Raw genomic sequence first — 18,440 nt, 5'->3', positions numbered from 1 at the left:
GTTGCTAGGGGGAAGACCCAAAACTGAAAGCGAAGGGTGGTACCTCCCGAGACCGCAGGGGCCAGGTCGACCCCAGGACAGACAGGGACAGCTGCAGGATGGGGGAAGGGAGATGGCATCCCGTGGGTTGGAAATAACCCTCCCACCGCTCTCCTCGCCCTGCGCCAGTGCAGATTAAGGATGCCACCGCTACTTTTCTAAAGGGGACACCTGGAAAGCATCCCCAAGTGAAATCTGCTAGACCAGGGGCAGCCCCCTTCCCACTGCACTTGACCTGGAGCTCTACTTGACCCCTAACCCAAACAACTGGGGGAGGGGCAGTAGGCGCTAAACCCAGAAACACCAACGGCACTTGCCTCCCTGGGGCCCTGGCTCCAGGCCGGGTCCAGGAATGTGCCCAGAAAAGAACTGCTTTCCCACACCAGGGACGCAGGGGGAGGGGTGGCGCACACAGGCCTCCCTCGGCTCCTCGCCTCGCACCAAGGTCAGCTCAGGGGCCAGAATCTCCACCATTCTCTCTTCCAGGAACCCTGGGCACGTAGGTATCCTCACCCCTCAGGCATCCGCGCCGGCGGTGGCAGAGGTTAGTTCCAACCTTCGTGTGCTGAAACAGCCAGGAGTCCTCGTCTGGACTTTCAAGTCATTTTATTAATCCAACCGTACAAAAGACCCCCACCACCACATCTCTGCCACCCCTAGTTCCTTCCAAATAGTGTAGAGGGGGCGATTGAGCAGACCCCTCCCCAGGAGCCACTTACAAAAGGCGGAGATGGCGGAGGAATGGGGGGGGGGGGGGAGACGTCACAAAAATAGCAACAGATAAAAGAGGGGCCACAGAACCACAAACACAACACACAGCTGGGGGCGGGAGGCCGGACACCGCGGGAGCGAAGCCGAGGCCCCTCCCTCCCTTCCCACGGCCTCGAAAACGGCTGGCTCCACCCGTGCAGGCAAATGAGTTCTTCACATGCTAAAGTCACGGGGGGGGGGGGGGGGGGGGGGGGGCGGTGTGTGTATGTGTGTAGGGTGGTGGGTGGGTGGGTGGGTGTATGTGTAGGGTGCAGGCAACCCCTAGCTCCTCGCCAGACCACACGTGTGCCTGCTTCCCCGCCCCGCTGAGGAACGTGTGCAGGAGCCCGGCCGGCCGGGGGCCCATACCCGGCAGGCAGCGCCTACGAATCCGTATATGAACCCATCCAGCCCAGTGTGGGGCTCTGGCGGAGAGGAGTGAGAACTGCTAGATCACCTGGCCCCAAAAGATCTACAGAAAGGTAGCACACACCCAGGCTACGGACTGCACTTCGGGGGCCATGGCTATGACAGTCCCACGGCCTCCCTCCCCCACCGGCTGGGCCAGGGAGCCTTGTCAGGAGATGAGGTATAAGGGCTCCGTGCCTTTTCAAGCTTTCCTTCAGTCAAGCCAGGGAGGCAGAGGGATATAGGTGACGAAAGCTCTAGACCAGCGCCAACACTACTGTGCAACAAACCGAGGGGGGGGGGGGGGGAGGCATGGGGAGCACTGTACAACCAGAGTCCCAGGTCCCAGGACAGTCCAAACCTCAGATATTCTGGTCAGACCACATATCCCAATTTTTGGCAAAAATATGGTCATTAAAAGCCCAAGAGAGGCTGAGAAAGGGCCAGTGGCTTTGGTATGAGGGACACAGGTCCGGACAGCATCTCTCTCGCACAGTCTTGAAGCCCCAAATCACCAAGAAACTGCCCCAGCCGAGCGCTCTCCTGCTTCTCCAAGCTATTTGGTTGTCTGAGGGGGTGAGGCCTGGGTACGTCGTGGAGGAGGCAAGGGGAGGGTAAGAAAAGGGAAAATTCCCCATTCATTACCTAAAGCTGTCTCCTAAAGCCCATGAAAGTGTTACCGCGGGGATGGGACCCCGACTCCTCTGGCCAGAAACCTTTAACACTTCACTCCAAAAACTAAGGCTGCAGCTGCGGGGCTGGACAGGCGTGTTAGGCACAGGTGCTGGGGCGTCCGTCATCCGCACAGAGGAGACCCCTGCCCTCCGGATCTTCTTCCAGCCTCTTCTCTGTTGCAGCCATACCCCTAGGCCTTCAGAGACGGGAGCCACCACAACGCTGGTAGGGCTTTGGTTTCCTGATCTCTGCAGATCTCAACGTGTACAGGTAATTTTCCAGAAAGGCGAGCGATCCAGACTCTTCTGCCTGCCCACCTCAGGTCCTTCTCTGCCCTCAGGAGCCACCGTATCTCTGCCCCCTGGGGACAGGAGGCCAGTGGAAACGAGGACCGAGAGCCAGACTTGGGAACCCTCACCCTCGCCAGGGTCAGCCATCGTTAGCAGCCACCAGCTGCCCCACGCCCTCGCGGATGTACACAGACTGGATCTCCTTGGTCTTGAGGCAGAGATCGCAAGCCCAGACGGCGGAGGCCTCGGTGGTCAGCAGCCCGTACGCACTCTCAGTCATGCCTGTGCACTCGCGATGGAACCACTTCTGGCAGGAGGCCTCGCACAGGATGGCGTCCTGGTCGTCATTCACCTCGCTGCGACAGGCGCCACACGGGTACACCAGGCCCGGGGGAGGCTGAGGCCCTGACCCCCCGCCAGCTTTGCTGGGGGGCGCCAGGCTGTTGGCATCTGGGGTCCCCCCCCCCCGCCCACTGCTGTTTGGGGGGAAGCTGGGCTGGTTCCCGTTAACCGCAGCAGCTGGGGAGCCCGAGTGAGGCTCTGGGGGAAAAGCAGTGGGAGCGGGGGGATTCAAGGGCTTTCCCCCATCCTCACCACCAGGGCCAGGAAAGCCAGGGTCCGGACCAGGGAAGGGACTTGTGTTTGGGGGCAGGCTGGGGAGCCCCTGACCAGGTCTCTGGAGAGGAGAAGGGCCAAAAGGTGCCCCTGGCTGGGCAAAGCGTTGGGGGAGAGAAGGAGGGCCCAGCTCCCCTCTGGGAGGCTGTCCCATGGTGGGTGAGATCATGGGGCCAAATCCTCCCACCGGGCCTGGCATCATCTGCCCACCAGGAGGGCTGAAGTTCTGGCCCAGAGGCTGGTTGAAGGGTTGGCCGGGAAAGTTCATGTTGCCTGGAGGTGCGTAGCCAGGGCCCTGGGGGGGCATGTTGAAAGCTGGGCCCATAGGATTGGGAGGGAAAGGAGGGGGCTGGCGACGGAGAGGCTGGGGACCCCCTCCACCCCCAGTGCCGTAGCCTGGGGGTACCTGGCCTGCCATGCCCCCCTGTACGCGGAAGCCTCCAAAAGGGACAGGACTGCCAAGGAACGGAGGGGCTGCGCCCCCCACCTTAGGGGCTCCGAAGTCATCCTCAAAAGGGTTGGATGCAACCAGGTGATCCACCATGGGAGTCGGGGGTGGTGCAAACTCCGTCAGATGTGAGTATGCAGGGCCCTAGTGGGGAACAGAGGACGAAGAAAGGATCACAGAAGGAAACACACAGCTAGAAGCCAGCAGAGCCGTAGAAATGCAGGACTTGTTCTGGAGGCTGGTAAAGGCCAGCTCGGATCCCAAGTCAAGACAAACCTCAGAACGTAACGGAAACAGGGGGTGGAAAAAGCAGACAGAACCGCGCTGGAATCCTAGCTCTGACTCCAAATAATCTGGAGACCCTCGAACAGGTACTCAACTTGTTAAAGCCTCAGATCCTCATGTGTAAAATAGGGGCAGTGCCCATCTCCCAAAGCTGCTGAAGTACTAACAGCACAAAGTGCTAGAAAAAAGACGGCTCTTCCTGACAGATAAGATCCTTGGTCAAGTGGCCTCACACACAGCCCTCGCGCCCCCCCCCCTCCCCCGCCGTCGTTAGGAAGTTGAGGGACAGGACCAGAAGCAAGAAAACTTTCTCTTCTCCCCGCACGAGAGGCTACATCCCAGCCTACTGGAGTGGCAGCTAGGAGTCACCCCCACCGTCAAGCACCATTCACCTGAGTATTTGACTTCCTTCGCTTCTTTTCTGGGCTCTTCATCTGCAGACCTAGGAAGAGCAGCAGAATGCAGACCCAAACGCATCTCCCTGAGGCTGCCCCGACCTCCTGCCTCCCGGACGCGCCGGAGCAGCTCTTCTAACTTGGACACGCACTCGCTCATTCACTTAACAAACACGAACAAAGGTGCGCTACGAAGAACGCTGCACGGCCGCACTCTCGGCTGCCTCCTCCCTTAAACGAGACACCCCCCCACCCCGATGCCCTCAGACTCCCAAGTGGCTCCTGGAGTCCGTGCGTCTCCAAACCCTAGGGTCCCCAATCTGTGACAAGGACCCCCCCCCGTCCCCCCGCCCGAGCCTCCCTTCGGGTCCCCCGGTCCCAGGAACCCCCGCCTGCGCCCACCCGCCAACGTCCCCCCGGCCGCCAGGTCCTGGGCGCTCTCACCGGCCTTGCCCTGCTTCCTCCCGGTGCCGGGCGGCGCAGGGGGCGGTGCGGGGCCGCCACCTCCCTCCAGCTTGTCCGGTGGGGGCGGCGCCGAGGCGGCCATGGGGCGGGGGGGCCGGGGTCAGCGGCGGCGGCGGACGGACGCGCCCTCGGGCGGCACCATCGCCGGGAGGGGGCTCGGGGCGCCCGCAAGGAGCGGCCAGGCCGGGCGGCGAGGCCAGGCGCCGAGCACAGCGCCAGCCGCCCGCCCGCGGCCGCGGCAGCAGCCGGAAGCGGAAGTCGGCGTGGCCGCCGCCGCGCGGCGAGGGGCGGGGCCCGGGCCGGACCACCCGGAGCAGGAGCCTGGGGGGAGGGGGGAGGCTGGAGATGCCGCTGCGGGAGGGGCCGCCCCGCCTCCCCCTCCCCCTCCCCCACTCCCACCCTCGCCCGGCCGCGGCCAACCACAAGCAGCAGGGACCTTGAGGCCGAGGTAGAAGAAACAGGGACTTTAATAAAGAGGATTTCCCTTTGGTATAAGTGACACCCGCGAAGACACCCAAACAAAAAGGCGAGGACGAAGACCGTGGAGACACTCCCCCACTCCCAGTCCGCAGGCAGGGCCCCCAGCAGCAGGGCTGGCTCCCGGGGTGGGGGGCGGGGGGCGTCAGCCTGACACCGAAGCTCAGAAGCTCAGGTCGTGCACTAGGCCGCCTGGCCTCCGGGAGGCCCAGGCTTTCCTAATCCCGGCTCGCGATCCACCTCCAAGGCCGCAGCCTCTGGCGGAAAAGATCGTGCCCAGGCCAGGAGGAGGGAAATGCTAGTCCTTATAAAAGGGCTTCGAAAAGGCAAAGAGGTGATGTGTACATGTAATTGACTATTATTCTGTGCTCCAGATAAGCCAGAGAAAACAAATAAGGAAAGTAAATCCACAGCCATAAAATATACGCGTATAAAATCAAAATAAGTGTAGTTCCAAATCTACAGATGGTATTTGGGGATTGTCTACTGCTTTAGTCTCATTGCCCTCCGTTCCTGCCTCCACAAACCCGCAGTTACCAGTTCAGGAGGCCTGAATCCTGTCACACACACCCCCCCCACCCCCGCCCCAGCAAGAGGCAGGGAAGAGGCTGCAGGACCCAGGGCGACGCTTTGGCTGTAGAGTAGAACACGCATGCAAATTGGGAGGTGGGGGAGGGACTTACAAAATGTATATACAGACCCCTTGGGTGAGGGGCCCCCCCTGGCCAGGAGGCACTGAGCAAGGGAGGGGTCCATCTCCCCACTGGCCAGGGAGAGGGGGGGCTCTGAGGCAATCTCTAAGGGTTGCATTTTCCCCGGGGACAGGGGCCAGCTGCCATTCCTGCCTCTGCTCTCCCAACCTAACCTGGGGTGGAGGTGGAGTGGGTGCTGAGCAAGGAGAGGACAGGGTCCCCGAAGCCAAGGTGTCAGCACTCCCATCCTCGACCTCAGGGGCTCAAGAACTCTTTGCATAAAATCTCTTCAGACCTAGGATGGTCAAAGGCACAAAGTTTAACCACCGGGAGGGAGAGTTGTTGAGAGGGATCTGAGCCCAAGGGTAGACCAAAGGTGTGATTCGTTCCCCCTTCCCTAGAAAGGTGATTGCCCCATTAGGCTTTTCCCATTTCAAGGAGGCACGCTGCCCAGGCCTCAAGCACCCACCTTCTTGGGGAAGGGGGTATCAGATTGGCACAGGAGAGGCCCAGGGAAGGGGCTACTCTGTACATTAATACTTTGGTAAGGTTCGGGGAGAAACGGGATTCTACCCCAGGCTTCCGACAAACCCTCTCATTCAGCCGATGCTGAACCGTGTCCACACTACTCCCAGCTCCAACACAAGGCCCAGCCCACAAAACACTCCCAAGTGAAGTCCTGAGAATCAAGGAACAGGGTGGAAGGGGTGAGAGGGCCCCTTCGGGGAGAAAGCACTTTGCTGGATCACAGCTTCCGCTCCACAGGCTGCTGGAGACATAGTTCACTGCCCGCAGAGATGATGGGCAAGTGATTGTCCACGTGGTAGCTGATGAGGTGGCTGACGCTCTCAAAGCGGTGATCCTTTGTCCGAACCTGGTGAGTGTAAAGGGAGAAGGTCAATGCAGGTGAAGAGTCAAAGTAAGACCTCAGCCCCCAAGGCTGAGGAAGCCGGAATATTCAAGAGGGTTGAAGAAGGAGAAAAGGATGGCGGGATGGGAGGATTGTCAGTCCTGATCACTGAAGCTTCTCGAGAAGGAGAGTCCGGAGCTGGCCCCGGGAACAGACAGCTCAGTGAGCTGGGAAAAGGCAGAGGGGACGTCTGCCCAGGAACCGTGACGCTGAGGGCTATCTACTCCTCTTCTGACCCGGGAGGCGACACGCAGTGCAGAAAAGACGGGGAAACGAGACGGAGACTGCTCTAGAAAAGAGCCCAAAGTTATGAGGGGCAGTGGAGCAGTGCAGAGACACAACAGGACACTGGTCTGAGCCCTGAGTCTGGAGGACCGGGGGCGGCTCCTCTCCAGGACGGTTTCCTCATTTGTTAAAAGAGGGGCTCAGGCAAGAAGAACACCTTCCTGCACAGATGGGCTAGGGGGCTGGGGCTTTGCAGGCTGAAAGGAACAGAGCTCAGGCCCGGGGGTGTGAGGGAAGGAACCTGGACTGCTGGAGAAGGGTGCCTGCGCACAAACGCCAAGCAGGGACAGTAGGAAGCAGTGAGGGAAGAAGGGGGCCGCAGCCTCCCGCCTACCCCCACCACTCACCACGCCCTCCGGGTCCACCAGGAGCAGGTGCTTGGGCTGCCCACTCTGCAGGCCGGTGAGCACGTACTGGCCCGGCGTGGTCGTGCTTTCCCGCACCAGGAAGTCCCCGTTGAGCTGCAGCAGGGCCTCGGCCTCCCGCCGGCTCAGCTTCCCGTGGAACCAGGGCTCCCCTCGCAGCTGCTCGGCCATGGCCACTGACTGGGGAGGTGGAGGCACGCGAAGGGCATCCTCGAAGGGCTCTGGGGGTGCAAAGAGAAGGCTAAGAAAGGCAGGGGGCACGACACACGCCAGGACCCAGACCTCCGGGGAGGAAGGCGCAGGGCAGAAGAAGAGGAGCCAAGTGGGAAGACAGCCATGCAGAGAGGAGAGGGGAGCACTCACTCATGTCAAAGAGGTCTCGGGGCGCGCTGCCATTGATGGCAGGATTGGGGGGCCCGGCCCCACCCCCTGCTTGCCGGGCCTTGTCTAGGTTCTGGACGTTGACGTAGGAAGGATCGTCGAAGAGCTCCCTACCTGCTGAGGAGAGAGAGGCTTCACAGTGACCCCAGTCCAGCCTCCTGCGCCCCGACTCCGCCCCCCCCCCCCCCCCCCACCGCCCCAGCTCCCTTCACACCTGGGCAGGGCGGTGGAGGTGGCATCTGTTTGCGAATTTCTGGGTCTCCCCCAACAGGCTGCCCCACAGGCTGCGGGGACAAAAACAAGACGTTGCCAGAAGCCCAAACCTGCTACTGCCAACCCGGGCCCAGCCCACCTCCTTCCGAGCCACTTACCAGCGTTGCTCCCAGGTGGCTGGGGGTCTGGACCCCGGGTGGAGTGGGTCGAGCAGCCCCGGGGGGAGCTCCTTCCCGAAGCCTCATGTCCACCACTCCCCCGAGAGGCGGCTCCTTCCCCGGGAAGTCATTATAGTACTGGTGGTCAGGTGGCTCTTCCTCCTCCTCGTCCCAAGCCGAGCCATCAAAACCAGCCATCCTGAGAGGGGCAGGAGAGAGGGAGGGCACAGATGGTGGCCACGGGCTGGGCGCTGCCTGCGGGGTGGGCCCAAGGCCAGCTGTTTTCTACACACAGCCAGCCGCACCACCCTCCCGGGGGCCCTGCAAGTAGCTATTACTTCCTTCTCCAAAGTTAGAGACGAGAGAGGCCCGTCAGAGCCGGAGATTCTGCCCGAGGCTTCACAATCACACGGCGGTGGAGCAGAGCCACAGAATCGGATTCGACCCTAAAGTTCACACCCTTGGTTGTTATGCTGTCTCCCGAGAGGGAGGGGAGGCACAGGGTAGCAGGAAAGGATACAATCCAGACTAGTTTAATCTCCTCCAAATACTCAATAGCTACCAGCCTAAGGCAGGAAGGAAAGGTAGAGATCGTGGGAATAAAACATCCTCCTGCACCCCAAATTCCTGATGGCTTCCACGGGCAGGAAAATGAAAAACCAAGGATGGCCAAACGGGCAAGAAAAGAGAAGCGCACTGGCACCAAGGTGGCTGGGGATAGAAAGGTCCACGCAGGCAGGGACGGTGGGGGCGTGGAGTCTGGCACGTGAGAGGAGGAACCGGCCTGCAGCAGGCAGGACACATTCTCCCGATGGCCGCGGGCACACAGGTTCCATGCCCTGACCCCCTCTGAGCTCGCGTGTGGACAGTGGAGCAGACTCGCTCTCTCAGTTCCGGCCTGGGGCCCGGGAGCCGCCCCACCCCCAGACCCGCTCACCTGTCGTGAGGGGTGACCAGCTTGGGCGGGTTCCTGAGGTACTGTTTGAAGCGCAGCTCGAAGGCCTGGCCGATGGTGCTGATGACGTCCTGAGCAAGCCCTTCGGGACACTCCAGGATGTGGCAGGCTGCGGGCACAGCACAGGCTGTCGGTGAGCTCGGGGGCGGACTGCTGGGGGGGGGGGTGGCGGGGGCGCAGACAGGGCCCTCGCCTTCCAGGGCCCCCGCTTGGCTCCCCAGGTCCTGCTCACCTGCCTCACGGACAGCCGGCCCCACCCAGCGCTCCCCACCGCGCCTCACCTCTCTGATTGACCGGGTCTTTGGCAACATAGGCGACGTACTCAGCTGTGTCCTGGGGTCGGGCAGGGTCAGAAGAAGCCACTTAGCTCGACTGTATAGCCCCGCATCACCCCCACCCCCGACAACCCGGTGCTTTTCAGACACCACACCACCGCTTCCAGCCAGTGTCTCCCCAGCGCCTGGCCCCTACTCTGCCCCCACCACCTGTGCCCCGTTCGGCCACTCACCGGGTCCCCACCGGACGCAAATGAGATAGACTGCATGTGGTGGTTGGCGATGATCTGAGGGTCAGGGCGGGGGACAGAGGAGGGGAATGAAACACGTCAGGCAGCCTCAGGGCCTACCTGGGCGACCGCAGCCCCGAGCCCTGGCGGCCGGTCCCGCCCTTCTGGCCTCTCAGCCCAGGCCCTTCTAAGCTCCTCCTTCCCGACTGTCCTGGCTCCTGGCACTGTGACCAGGTCCTGCTCGGCCCTTCCAGCAGTGTTTCTGGCCCCCTCGCCCAACCCCACCAACCTGTTTGCAATCTGCGGCCATGAGGTTGAGGCTGCTGGTGGAGACGGTGAGAGTGATCGGCATTCCTGCAAACTTCAGGTTACTCCTCCCCAGAATGGAGCTGAGTGGGCGGCCACAGGGCTAGGGGAGGGCCCAAGGCTCTCAGAAGCTGCGGTTCCCCACCCCAGGAAAACCCCCCCCCCACCGCCACCCCATGTTTCCCAGCAGCACCTCCAGCCCCACCGGCCCCGGGTACCTTTCTCCTCCTTGTTGCCCCCTTCGCACCGGGCACAGCCTCACACACCAGACTGATGGCCTCCCTGGGGAGAGAGAGGTCCTCAGACCCAGGGCCTGCCTCCCACTCAGCTTGGGCTGCCATGGGGCAGGGGGAGGGGAAGACCAGGCCAGACTCCAGGGGCACTCCAGGCTCTTTGTCGTGGTGGATTGAATTAAGGGCCTTTAATATTTGATGACACGGAGAGGCCACTTCCTGGCTGATTGGGTTAGGGCCTCGGCGGGCCCGGCCCCACCCCCTTCCAGCTAGCGAATGATCCCTCCCCTTCCCAAAGGCAGCAGTCACCGACCATCCGACCATCCGCCCAGCTTCCACTCAGGCTCCAGCTGCCAACTGGGGCTTTGCCACGGCCCCCGCAGCTCCCGGGCCGGAGGAGGAAGGATCCAGATGAGAGCTGCCTCTTTTCATTCAGACTCAGTCTCGCTCCCCTAACTTTCTCTCCATCCCCTTTACCAAAAGATAAGCTACCGCCTGCAAGCCACCAAGTGACCCGCGTCCCTCCTCCCCCAGTCTGCTCCCACCCCACTAACCTGGTGACCTGGGTGCGGGTGTTGAAGTCCAGGGCGCGCATCGACTGCAGGACCTCCACACAGCCCATGTACTGAGGGGAGGGGACCGAGGGTGACGGGTCAGCCGCCTCCCCTCACCCCTTCACAGAAAGCCCCGCTCTTTCCCCTCTGAGCCGCCAAGGGAAGAGCGAAGATGAAGGCATCTCGCCCACTGCCCGAGGCTACACCCCACAACGTGCAAGACAACAGGAAACGAGGGGAAGAGGCAGGCTGGGAGAACCTCATGCATCTGGGAAGAGACTCCAGAGGACAGCGACAGGCACGGGGCGGGGTGGGGGGGGGGGGGTAGTGACATCTCCAGGGGGAGGAGACCGGAGGACACAATCCAGGGTCACTCATTCCAACACTTACTAGGGGCCTCCGCCACGCTGGGCGGCATGCTGAGCAGGAGGGGGGGAAGGGGGTGGGGGGGGGGGGAGTCACAAGAAGGAAGGGGCCCAGGGAGGGGTCCAGAATGGGAGAAGGGGCAAGAAAGGTTTGAGAAACAGGACCCTGAAAGCAAGGCGGTGCTGGGAGATGGGTGGGCAGAGGGACTGGAGGCTCTGGAGGGAGCGGGGAGGCTGGGGCGTGCTCACTCACCCGAACCAAGTAGGAAACCCCGGGTCCCATGACTTTGTCGTTGGGATGCAGCCAGCCCCGCGTGGGCTTATTGACAAAGCTCCCGTGGCGGGTCCACTCCTCGCCCCCCAGCTGGCCCCCTTCCACCCGAGTCCTGCGCCCGCCGCCTCCACTCAGCTTGTTCATGTCCTGGAGGAGGGGCAGGGGGCCTGAGTCTGGCGCGGCCGCCCCTACGATCCCCTCCCCATCCTCAGCCACCCTCCCTGGCTCCCCCTTTGGCCCCGGGCGCCCCCCAGCTGGGTTGGCCAGCTTCAGGTTGCTCATCCGGGGGAAGAAGGAGCACAGGGTGGTGGGACTCTCGTCCCCAGGCAGAGGGGGCAGGATAGGCCCCAGGGACGAGGCCGAGGGGGAAGGCGGCTCCTCCGGCGGGGTGGACCCCGAAGCCCCCTCCTCCAGCGGTGACAGAGACTCATTCCGAAGCGGATTGTACTTGGGCTTGGGGGGCAGGAGATCCATGGCTGGAGTGAGAGGGAGGCTGCTGCCCAGCCTGGCCCCCCTGCCGGTCAGGGCAAGGGGGCCAGGCAGGGGGCATCCCCAGGCCCTTAGCCTGACCGGACCTCTCTGGCCCAGGGATCTCAAGGATCCTGGGAAGGGAGAGGGTAAGTGGCACCAGAGCCCACCCCCGCTCAGACCCAGAGAGTTTCAGGCCCCATCCCCGCCCAGCGTGGAGCCTCTTCTCCGGCGGAGAAGAGAACAGGCTGGACCCAGAGCTGCCTGGCTCCTCCCCAGGGGCGGGGAGCTAAGCCGAGAGCCCAATCCCGAGGACAGTGCTGACTCACAGGCTCTAAGGGGCTGAACCCCCACCAATGCCACAGCCCCGGACTCGGCAGGGACAGAGCTATGCGTGTCCCCACCCTGCCCCCAGACAACCACCAGTAATCGGGGAGGGGAGCAAAGTGGGGGTGGCAGGGAAGCATGTAGGAATGAGAAGGAAAGGAGGGAAATAAGGATAGGTCTGGATCAATCCCAACAGGACATGGGCAGGCCAAAGGGAGCAGGAAGCCACGGGAGAGTAGGGGGGAATGAGAGAGGAAACAGAGGCAGCTGGGGGTGGAAAAGGGAGGGGATCCCTGAGCTCAGCACGTCCCTTCCTGTCCTGGCTGAACACTCAAAGTCCCCCCTCCCGCAGCCCAGGCCAGGCTACCCCCACCGCCAAGGCACAGTGGGGTGGCGGCTCTAGGGAGCCTGGGTCATCAGCACCCTCGGCTACGACAGCTGTGGACAGGAGGTAAAGAAATGGGGAAAGGATGGCAGTGGCCCCAGTGGACGCAGAGGGGCAGGAGGAAGGGCAAAGCCTGTGTTGTAAGGGGAACAAAGTCCAACCTGGGTGGTGCCTCGGGGAACCACCTGGTAGGAGGTGGAACAGAGGTCAAGCTGACGGAGCCGCGTTCTCGCCGTGGCACCCACCATGCCGAGGCACCCACCATGCCGTGGCACCCACCATGCCGAGGCGTAGCGGCCAGCACTCGTGTCTCCCCCCCACCCTCCACGGGCCTGGTTAGCAAAGCAAGCTGTCAAGGGTGGGTGGGTGGCAAGACACTGACACGAAGGTCGGCTCCCTGAACGCACTCTCTTGCAGTGACCAGGGAAGGTGCGGGTGTCCTCCAGGGGCAGAATGTGACTGGAGGACGTGGGAGAGTGAAACAGCTGTCCCTCCAACAGAAGCGGGGGTTACGTGCCACAAAGGGACTGAGGGGGCAGATGGCAAATCTGTGCCAAGGGGCGCCAGGGATGGGCTGAGGCTGGACGCAGGGAACAGCCCCAAACCCATCCCTCCCACCCACAGCTTCCTGCCACAGCTCTGCTTGAGGGGGCCACGGAGGAAGATGGGGGGGGGGGGTCAGCAAACAAGTAGCAAAAGATACGCAGAACCCCCACGTTCACCTCGGAATCATCGACTCTCAAATTTACTTAAGATAAGGGTGCAAATGATATGATTATAATGATTAATAATGCCACCACTTCACTCTTTCACCTGCCCTAGTCCTCAATCGAGGACAGCTTGGTCACTCCCGAGCACAATTCTATCACTCCACGTCCGAGAGAATGAGGATAGGCTTCGCCACAGCGTCACACCCCCCACACCTGCCAAGACGTCCTCCAGCCGCGGGAGCCCGCGGAATCCAGAGGCCGGGAACGAGCGACAGGTGTGGGCGTTCGGAAGAAAAGAAGGAGGAAGTAGGGCTTTTTAAATTTGCATAGGAAAAAAGGAGCCCGCCTCCCGGGAGTCCGGGTGGCCGGGTGTGGGGGTGAAGCCGCTGGTGGCTTCCCAGCCCAGCAGGGAGGAGGAGGCAAGTAGCAGGAAATGGCGAAAGCCTCAGGAATGTTTCCAGAAGGGAAGGCCGGGCGAGCGGGCCCAGGAGGAATGCCCAGGCAGGAACTCTGCTTAGGGGGAGGGGAAGGGCCAAAGGAGCGGTGGGGGTTGAGGAGTCCCTGCAAAAGGGCCACTGTCCCCTCCACCCCTCCAAGCCGCTGTCCCCTGGCAGCGGACAGCGCTCGCTCCTGTCGCACCCACAGGTCGCACACCGACAAACCCATGGCCCTACCAGCTCCCGAGGTGCAGGTGTGAGACCTACAGCTGTCCCTGGGGCGGAGTCGGTCCTGGGAGGGGAAGCTCCGGCAGCGGGGCTGGGAACCCCGGAGCAAGCCTCGCTCCCCAAGTCCAGCCCCCTTCACGCGGGCCCACCCTGGGAAGGGGGCAGGGGGAGGCCAAGGGCTGCCTCTAACCTCTCACCGCTCAGAACCGGCGGGGACACTTTGACGTCCCACCTGCTGGGGCACGAGCGCTCAGGAAAACGGAGCCCGAGGCCCAAAAGAGAAAAGGGAACTATGTGAGCCAGGGTCTTGGGAGCTGAAGACCGCGCTTCCGAGGCGGGGACCGGGGTCGCCCCCCGAGCAGCCCCTCAGGGGGCGTGGCCCCTAGGTCGCGGGCACCCGAGACTTCTAGCAGGCGGGGTGTCCGCTCAGCCCGACGTGGTTGGGGAGAGGCGGGGCCTCGGGGAGGCGTGGCTTCACGCGTCCCTAGCGTTCTTTGAGGGGCGGCGCTCTGCTCTTTCGAGAGATAGGCTCTTTGATGGACAGGAGTTAGCGGAGACCCGTCGCGAGGAGGCGGGGTCTCGGGGAATTGGAAGGACTACCGTCGGGTCTCTTGCACTAGGGCTTGGAAGCATGTCCGGGGGTGGGGCTTCCAGGAAAGCTGGGCGGCAGGGTGGGGTCGTGGACAATAAGCAGAAAACAAGTCGGGGTTCGGGGAGCCCCCTGAAGTTGGGGGGTGGGACTTCCGGGGAGGGGGTCTCAGGGGGCGGGACTTCTCCACGAAGACCGGAAGTAGGGTCCCGGGAGAGGGGTTCCGGGGTGGAGGAGCGGGTCACCTAAGGAGAAGGGAAAGGCCCAACTCACCAGGGCCTCATGGAGTCGCCGCACCGCACCGCGGCCCGATTTGGTTCCGGATCACGCTACTGTCTCCTTAGGTTGTCGTTCCAACTTTCTCCCCGGCCCGGCCTCCCTGAAGAAACTTTATTGCACTTACTTCCGGCCTCACTAACCCCTGACCCTCTACCTCGGTCCCTCCTTTACCCAGCCCACTTTCCCGAATCAGCCAATGGCAGCGCGAGAACGCGCTCGGGGGCAGGGATAGCCAATTACAGGCGCTTTTTTTACCGACGCTCGTTCTTGAGGAACGTGAGAGGTGCACTCCAATAAGGACTCGAGGAGAAGCGAATCTAAGCCAATCCGAGGCTTGAAGGTAGAGCTGACCCGCCTTAAGCCAAAGGGACCAATGGGAAGCGCGGGCGGCGTGTTTGAAAGCGAGGCCAAAGTGGGTGGGAGCGCGTGCTGCTGGGAGTTGTTCGGTGGTTGGCGGCGCGGGGCTGACGATCCTCAGGCCGAGCGGTCATGTCGCACAAACAGATTTACTATTCGGACAAATACGACGACGAGGAGTTCGAGTACCGGTTAGTGCCGGCGCGGGGCCCACCGCGAGGTCGTGAACTTCGACAAGTGAGGGCAAGAAGAGTTAGGAACCGGAGCTGAAGCGACGGGACCGGCGCATGCGCGGGAGACCCGAGCCGCGGGCTGGGGACGGTCGCCGAGAGCGTACGGCGCACGCGCCAGGGCCTGGCGGCACCGGGGAAAATAGAAAGTGGCGGACTCGGAGTGGGCGTGGCTAGGGGCTCTAGGCCGAAGGCCCCGCTCCCTCGGCGGAGCGAGTTGTGCTTGCCTTCTGGAGACTGCTGGTGTCGCGGCGACACCTCGGGGCCTCCGGGGCCTACTGAGAGGAGGTGGCCACGGCGGCGCGAGAGGTGCCCGCGGATTCCTGCAAAGGGGGCGTGGGCTTGTTTCAGGAAGGGGGCTTCCAGGACCTGCGAGGGGGTGAAGCTGGCCGAGGGCTTTGAGGAAGGACTTGGCAGGGGCCTGCCGGATGCCCTTCGAACATTCGAAACAGTTACGGAGCGCCTCCAGGTGTTGTGTTAAGTGCGGGCATGAGCCCTGGCCTCTGCTCCCCACTGCCCGAGACATTTGTGGAAACGCTGCAGGCGTCAGAGAGAGGGCGAGAAGGGACGTGATGGGCATAGGTGCAGGTTATGTGGGAGCAACAGAGCTCGGCGAGGATGGTGAAGAAGGGGGTCCTTACAGAGCCTCGGAGTTTGGAGTTAATCCAACTCCGTGATTCCAGGTTGAAAGATTCGGGAAGACCAAGGATTCTGCAAATGAGGGCATGATCCTTGAAACAACTTCCTAGTTCGTGTCTTGTCCCCAAAATTGAAGAACGTGCAATGCAAACTTGCTTTGGTTGTGTTTCTCTTCCGCCTAGTGCGGGGCTGGGCCCTGTGGCCGGCTGGGTGCGTGCTGACAGGTGCAGATTCAGGACCGCGGTGACGCCAGCTGCTTGGGGAAGACCCGCAGCTCCGCTGGGGCCCGTTAACTTTTTCCTCCCCATACGAACTAAGCGCTTACGGCATCTCTGTGGGACTAGGGAGAAGTCACGGGTTTCATCTCTCCGGAAGTTGTAGATCTTGGCAGTGGTAGCTTGGTTTAAGAGACAGCTTGTCGTGAGGGGGTCTGTTTGGTGCAGTGTGCCAGGGACTTGTTAGAATGTAAGCTATTTTCAGATACGTAGACTGGAATCCTGTCTCTGGGAAGCATCTCGGTTTCTAGCGCGGGGAGCGTTTAGTGTATTTTCACCGAGCACGATGAAGTGTATCAGGATTCGTGGCAGAGTAATACTTTTTGGCCATGAAAGGAGACTTATCCTTGGTTAGGAGGACGAGGCGTTTCCCCAGGGAAGTCCCATGGCACATCCCTTCAGAGTCAGGAAAATGAAATCGAGCGTAGATTTAAAGGGTTTTCGTTGACCGTTCATCCTTTGTGAGGGCTCTTCCACACAGCGCTCTGTAAGAGGCCTTTCTTCACCGATCCACCTCTAAACTACCCCTGTTGTTACCACTCTGCTGTGGGGCTGCCATTCTGTTGACTCCGAGTAGTCAAGCAGGGGACTGGGCTCCAGGAGGCCAGAGGTAGTGCATCAACAGCGCCTGGAAGTTAGGTGCTCATTCGCTCGCCTTGCTCATTAATTTGTGCTTTGTGATATACTTGCAGGGGGATTTGCAGAACTTGGCCTTTAATTCTAGCTGCCTTTACCCCACAATAAATTTATGTAAACTCCCTACTATCAGAAACCAATTTTTCCTTTCTTTCCTCTCTTGGCTTTGTATGTAAGCACTTGTCTAACGGACTGTCCCCAGTACTGATGTGAGTCCCCCCCACCTGTCCATGTTTCTGTTACAGGCACGTCATGTTGCCCAAGGACATAGCCAAGCTGGTCCCTAAAACCCATTTGATGTCTGAATCTGAGTGGCGGAATCTCGGCGTTCAGCAGAGTCAGGGATGGGTCCATTATATGATCCACGAACCAGGTTGGTGCAGTGGCTGAGAGCAAGCATACGGGTTCCTTCACTGAGGGCAAGAGAGAGCGATAAGATCGCATAACCCAAAGAAATCAGGGGAAGGTAACGGTGGTTTATAGGTTCCTCACCAGCCGTCTAGAAAAACTGAAGTGACCAGAAGTAAGAGTAAAGTATCAGATGGGAAGTTCAGAGACAAGGTGTCACTGAAAAAAACCTCTTTTAATCTCTAACTTCGTCCGAGCGTAGTCTTTTTTTTTTAAGGCCACATATACCCCGGAGGAGGCTGTGGCTCCTTCATTCTCCATCAGAAAGTGAGTTCTTGGACGTTATCCAAATAAGCCAAGGAAAGTGTATTTCTTGATAAGACACCAGACACCAAGCTGCCAGGCAAAACTAATAAAGGGCTCCCCCGGGGCTGCACAAACACGGCAAAAGAACTGATACTAACAATTCTGTACTCGGCAGACAGGCCCAGCTTTTGGGTCTGGTTCTAAGGCCACGTGCTGACGTCGTAATTTAGTCGTGCAGATCTGATCGCTGTATCTGGGAGGTGCGGGTGGGAGACCGTAGGCTGTGCGCAGACGAGTGTGAGCCTGCCTCTTAGGTTTCGCTCGCTCTTTCAGAACCTCACATCTTGTTGTTCCGGCGACCACTGCCCAAGAAGCCAAAGAAATGAAGCCGGCAGCCGCCTTTCGGCCTCAGGCTTCGCACAGCTGTCCTCACGTGCTAACGGCATCTTCGGATGACATTATTCCGCTGCCTTCTTGCTTCCCACTTTGATATCGAAAGGATGTTCAGACCGTTTGACTGTGCTGGTGACCGCTTCGCCTGAGCCAACGGCAGCACGGCCCGGCCGGCTGAGCGCCGTTCGGGCCGCAGCCTCGGCCGAGTGTGACCCCAGAAGCCCCGCCGAGCTCTGTATCCTGCAGAACACACTTGGTAGAGGGAGGAAGCGTCTCCTCTCAGCATAAGGCCGTGGCCGTTGCAGGGATTGCGTAAACTTGCCGTTTTGTTTCTTCCTGCCAGGTGTTGTATGTTGTGTGGTGGTTCATGTTTCATTGTACTGGAAACTGTCCGTTTTATTCAAGAAACCTGTTCCGTGTTAAAAAGCCTTGATTAAAGAGGAAGTTTTTACGATCTGATTCTTTGCTTGTCAAGGTCTCCCCTCTTGGGGTCGCTGCGAGCAGCACCCTGTTTGTGGTGGTGCCCCCTTCGCTTAGATAATGAAGCCCAGCTCTTTGCTAGTAATGAGGGTCGTTTCAACATTCGTGTAACTGGTTTTTAACCTACTTCAAGCAGACTTTCTGTCAAACACCTGAAACGATATGCTGCTCTATTAGCCTGAGCTAAAGGCTGTCCGGAGACATCACCTCAGGAAAGCAAACGAACTGTTTCCTACAGCCCGGGATGGCGCCTTCACTGTAGTCCTGGTATGTGAAGGGCACGAGAGGGTGAAGGGAGGAGGCCGTCAGC

The 18,440-nt window shown here is 60.8% G+C and overlaps 3 protein-coding genes across 6 annotated transcripts; 1 reads left to right on the top strand and 2 right to left on the bottom strand.

Moving 5' to 3' along the window:
* Positions 1 to 628: 628 nt before the first annotated feature.
* Positions 629 to 4,552, bottom strand: PYGO2 (pygopus family PHD finger 2). The gene is made up of 3 exons (XM_042925015.1): positions 4,350 to 4,552; positions 3,903 to 3,952; positions 629 to 3,369 (listed from the first exon to the last, which is right to left on the bottom strand). Exons 1-3 carry the CDS (start codon positions 4,450 to 4,452, stop codon positions 2,302 to 2,304), a joined length of 1,221 nt encoding a protein of 406 aa, XP_042780949.1. The 5' UTR covers positions 4,453 to 4,552; the 3' UTR covers positions 629 to 2,301.
* A 267-nt stretch (positions 4,553 to 4,819) lies between these two features.
* Positions 4,820 to 14,738, bottom strand: SHC1 (SHC adaptor protein 1). 4 transcript variants are annotated; one of them, XM_042925161.1, is made up of 14 exons: positions 14,722 to 14,738; positions 14,461 to 14,566; positions 11,023 to 11,190; positions 10,405 to 10,475; positions 9,836 to 9,899; positions 9,601 to 9,720; positions 9,315 to 9,368; positions 9,088 to 9,139; positions 8,789 to 8,915; positions 7,852 to 8,050; positions 7,695 to 7,764; positions 7,463 to 7,612; positions 7,082 to 7,320; positions 4,820 to 6,413 (listed from the first exon to the last, which is right to left on the bottom strand). In XM_042925161.1, exons 3-14 carry the CDS (start codon positions 11,185 to 11,187, stop codon positions 6,285 to 6,287), a joined length of 1,440 nt encoding a protein of 479 aa, XP_042781095.1. In that variant the 5' UTR covers positions 11,188 to 11,190; positions 14,461 to 14,566; positions 14,722 to 14,738; the 3' UTR covers positions 4,820 to 6,284. The 4 variants fall into 4 exon arrangements, with proteins under 4 accessions (XP_042781095.1, XP_042781092.1, XP_042781093.1 ...); XM_042925158.1 differs by lacking the exons at positions 14,461 to 14,566; positions 14,722 to 14,738 and having other exon boundaries at positions 11,023 to 12,838; XM_042925159.1 differs by lacking the exons at positions 14,461 to 14,566; positions 14,722 to 14,738 and having other exon boundaries at positions 7,463 to 7,597; positions 11,023 to 12,837.
* Positions 14,739 to 14,859: 121 nt separating this feature from the next.
* CKS1B (CDC28 protein kinase regulatory subunit 1B) lies at positions 14,860 to 18,109 on the top strand. Its single transcript, XM_042925162.1, has 3 exons — positions 14,860 to 15,014; positions 16,849 to 16,976; positions 17,591 to 18,109. Exons 1-3 carry the CDS (start codon positions 14,956 to 14,958, stop codon positions 17,641 to 17,643), a joined length of 240 nt encoding a protein of 79 aa, XP_042781096.1. The 5' UTR covers positions 14,860 to 14,955; the 3' UTR covers positions 17,644 to 18,109.
* The last annotated feature ends 331 nt before the right edge of the window (positions 18,110 to 18,440 follow it).

This window comes from Panthera leo, chromosome F3 (assembly GCF_018350215.1).
Source record: "Panthera leo isolate Ple1 chromosome F3, P.leo_Ple1_pat1.1, whole genome shotgun sequence".
Lineage (NCBI taxonomy): Eukaryota > Metazoa > Chordata > Mammalia > Carnivora > Felidae > Panthera > Panthera leo.
The sequence above is the reverse complement of the archived record's forward strand: the minus strand, read 5'-3'. Positions and strand labels throughout refer to the sequence as shown.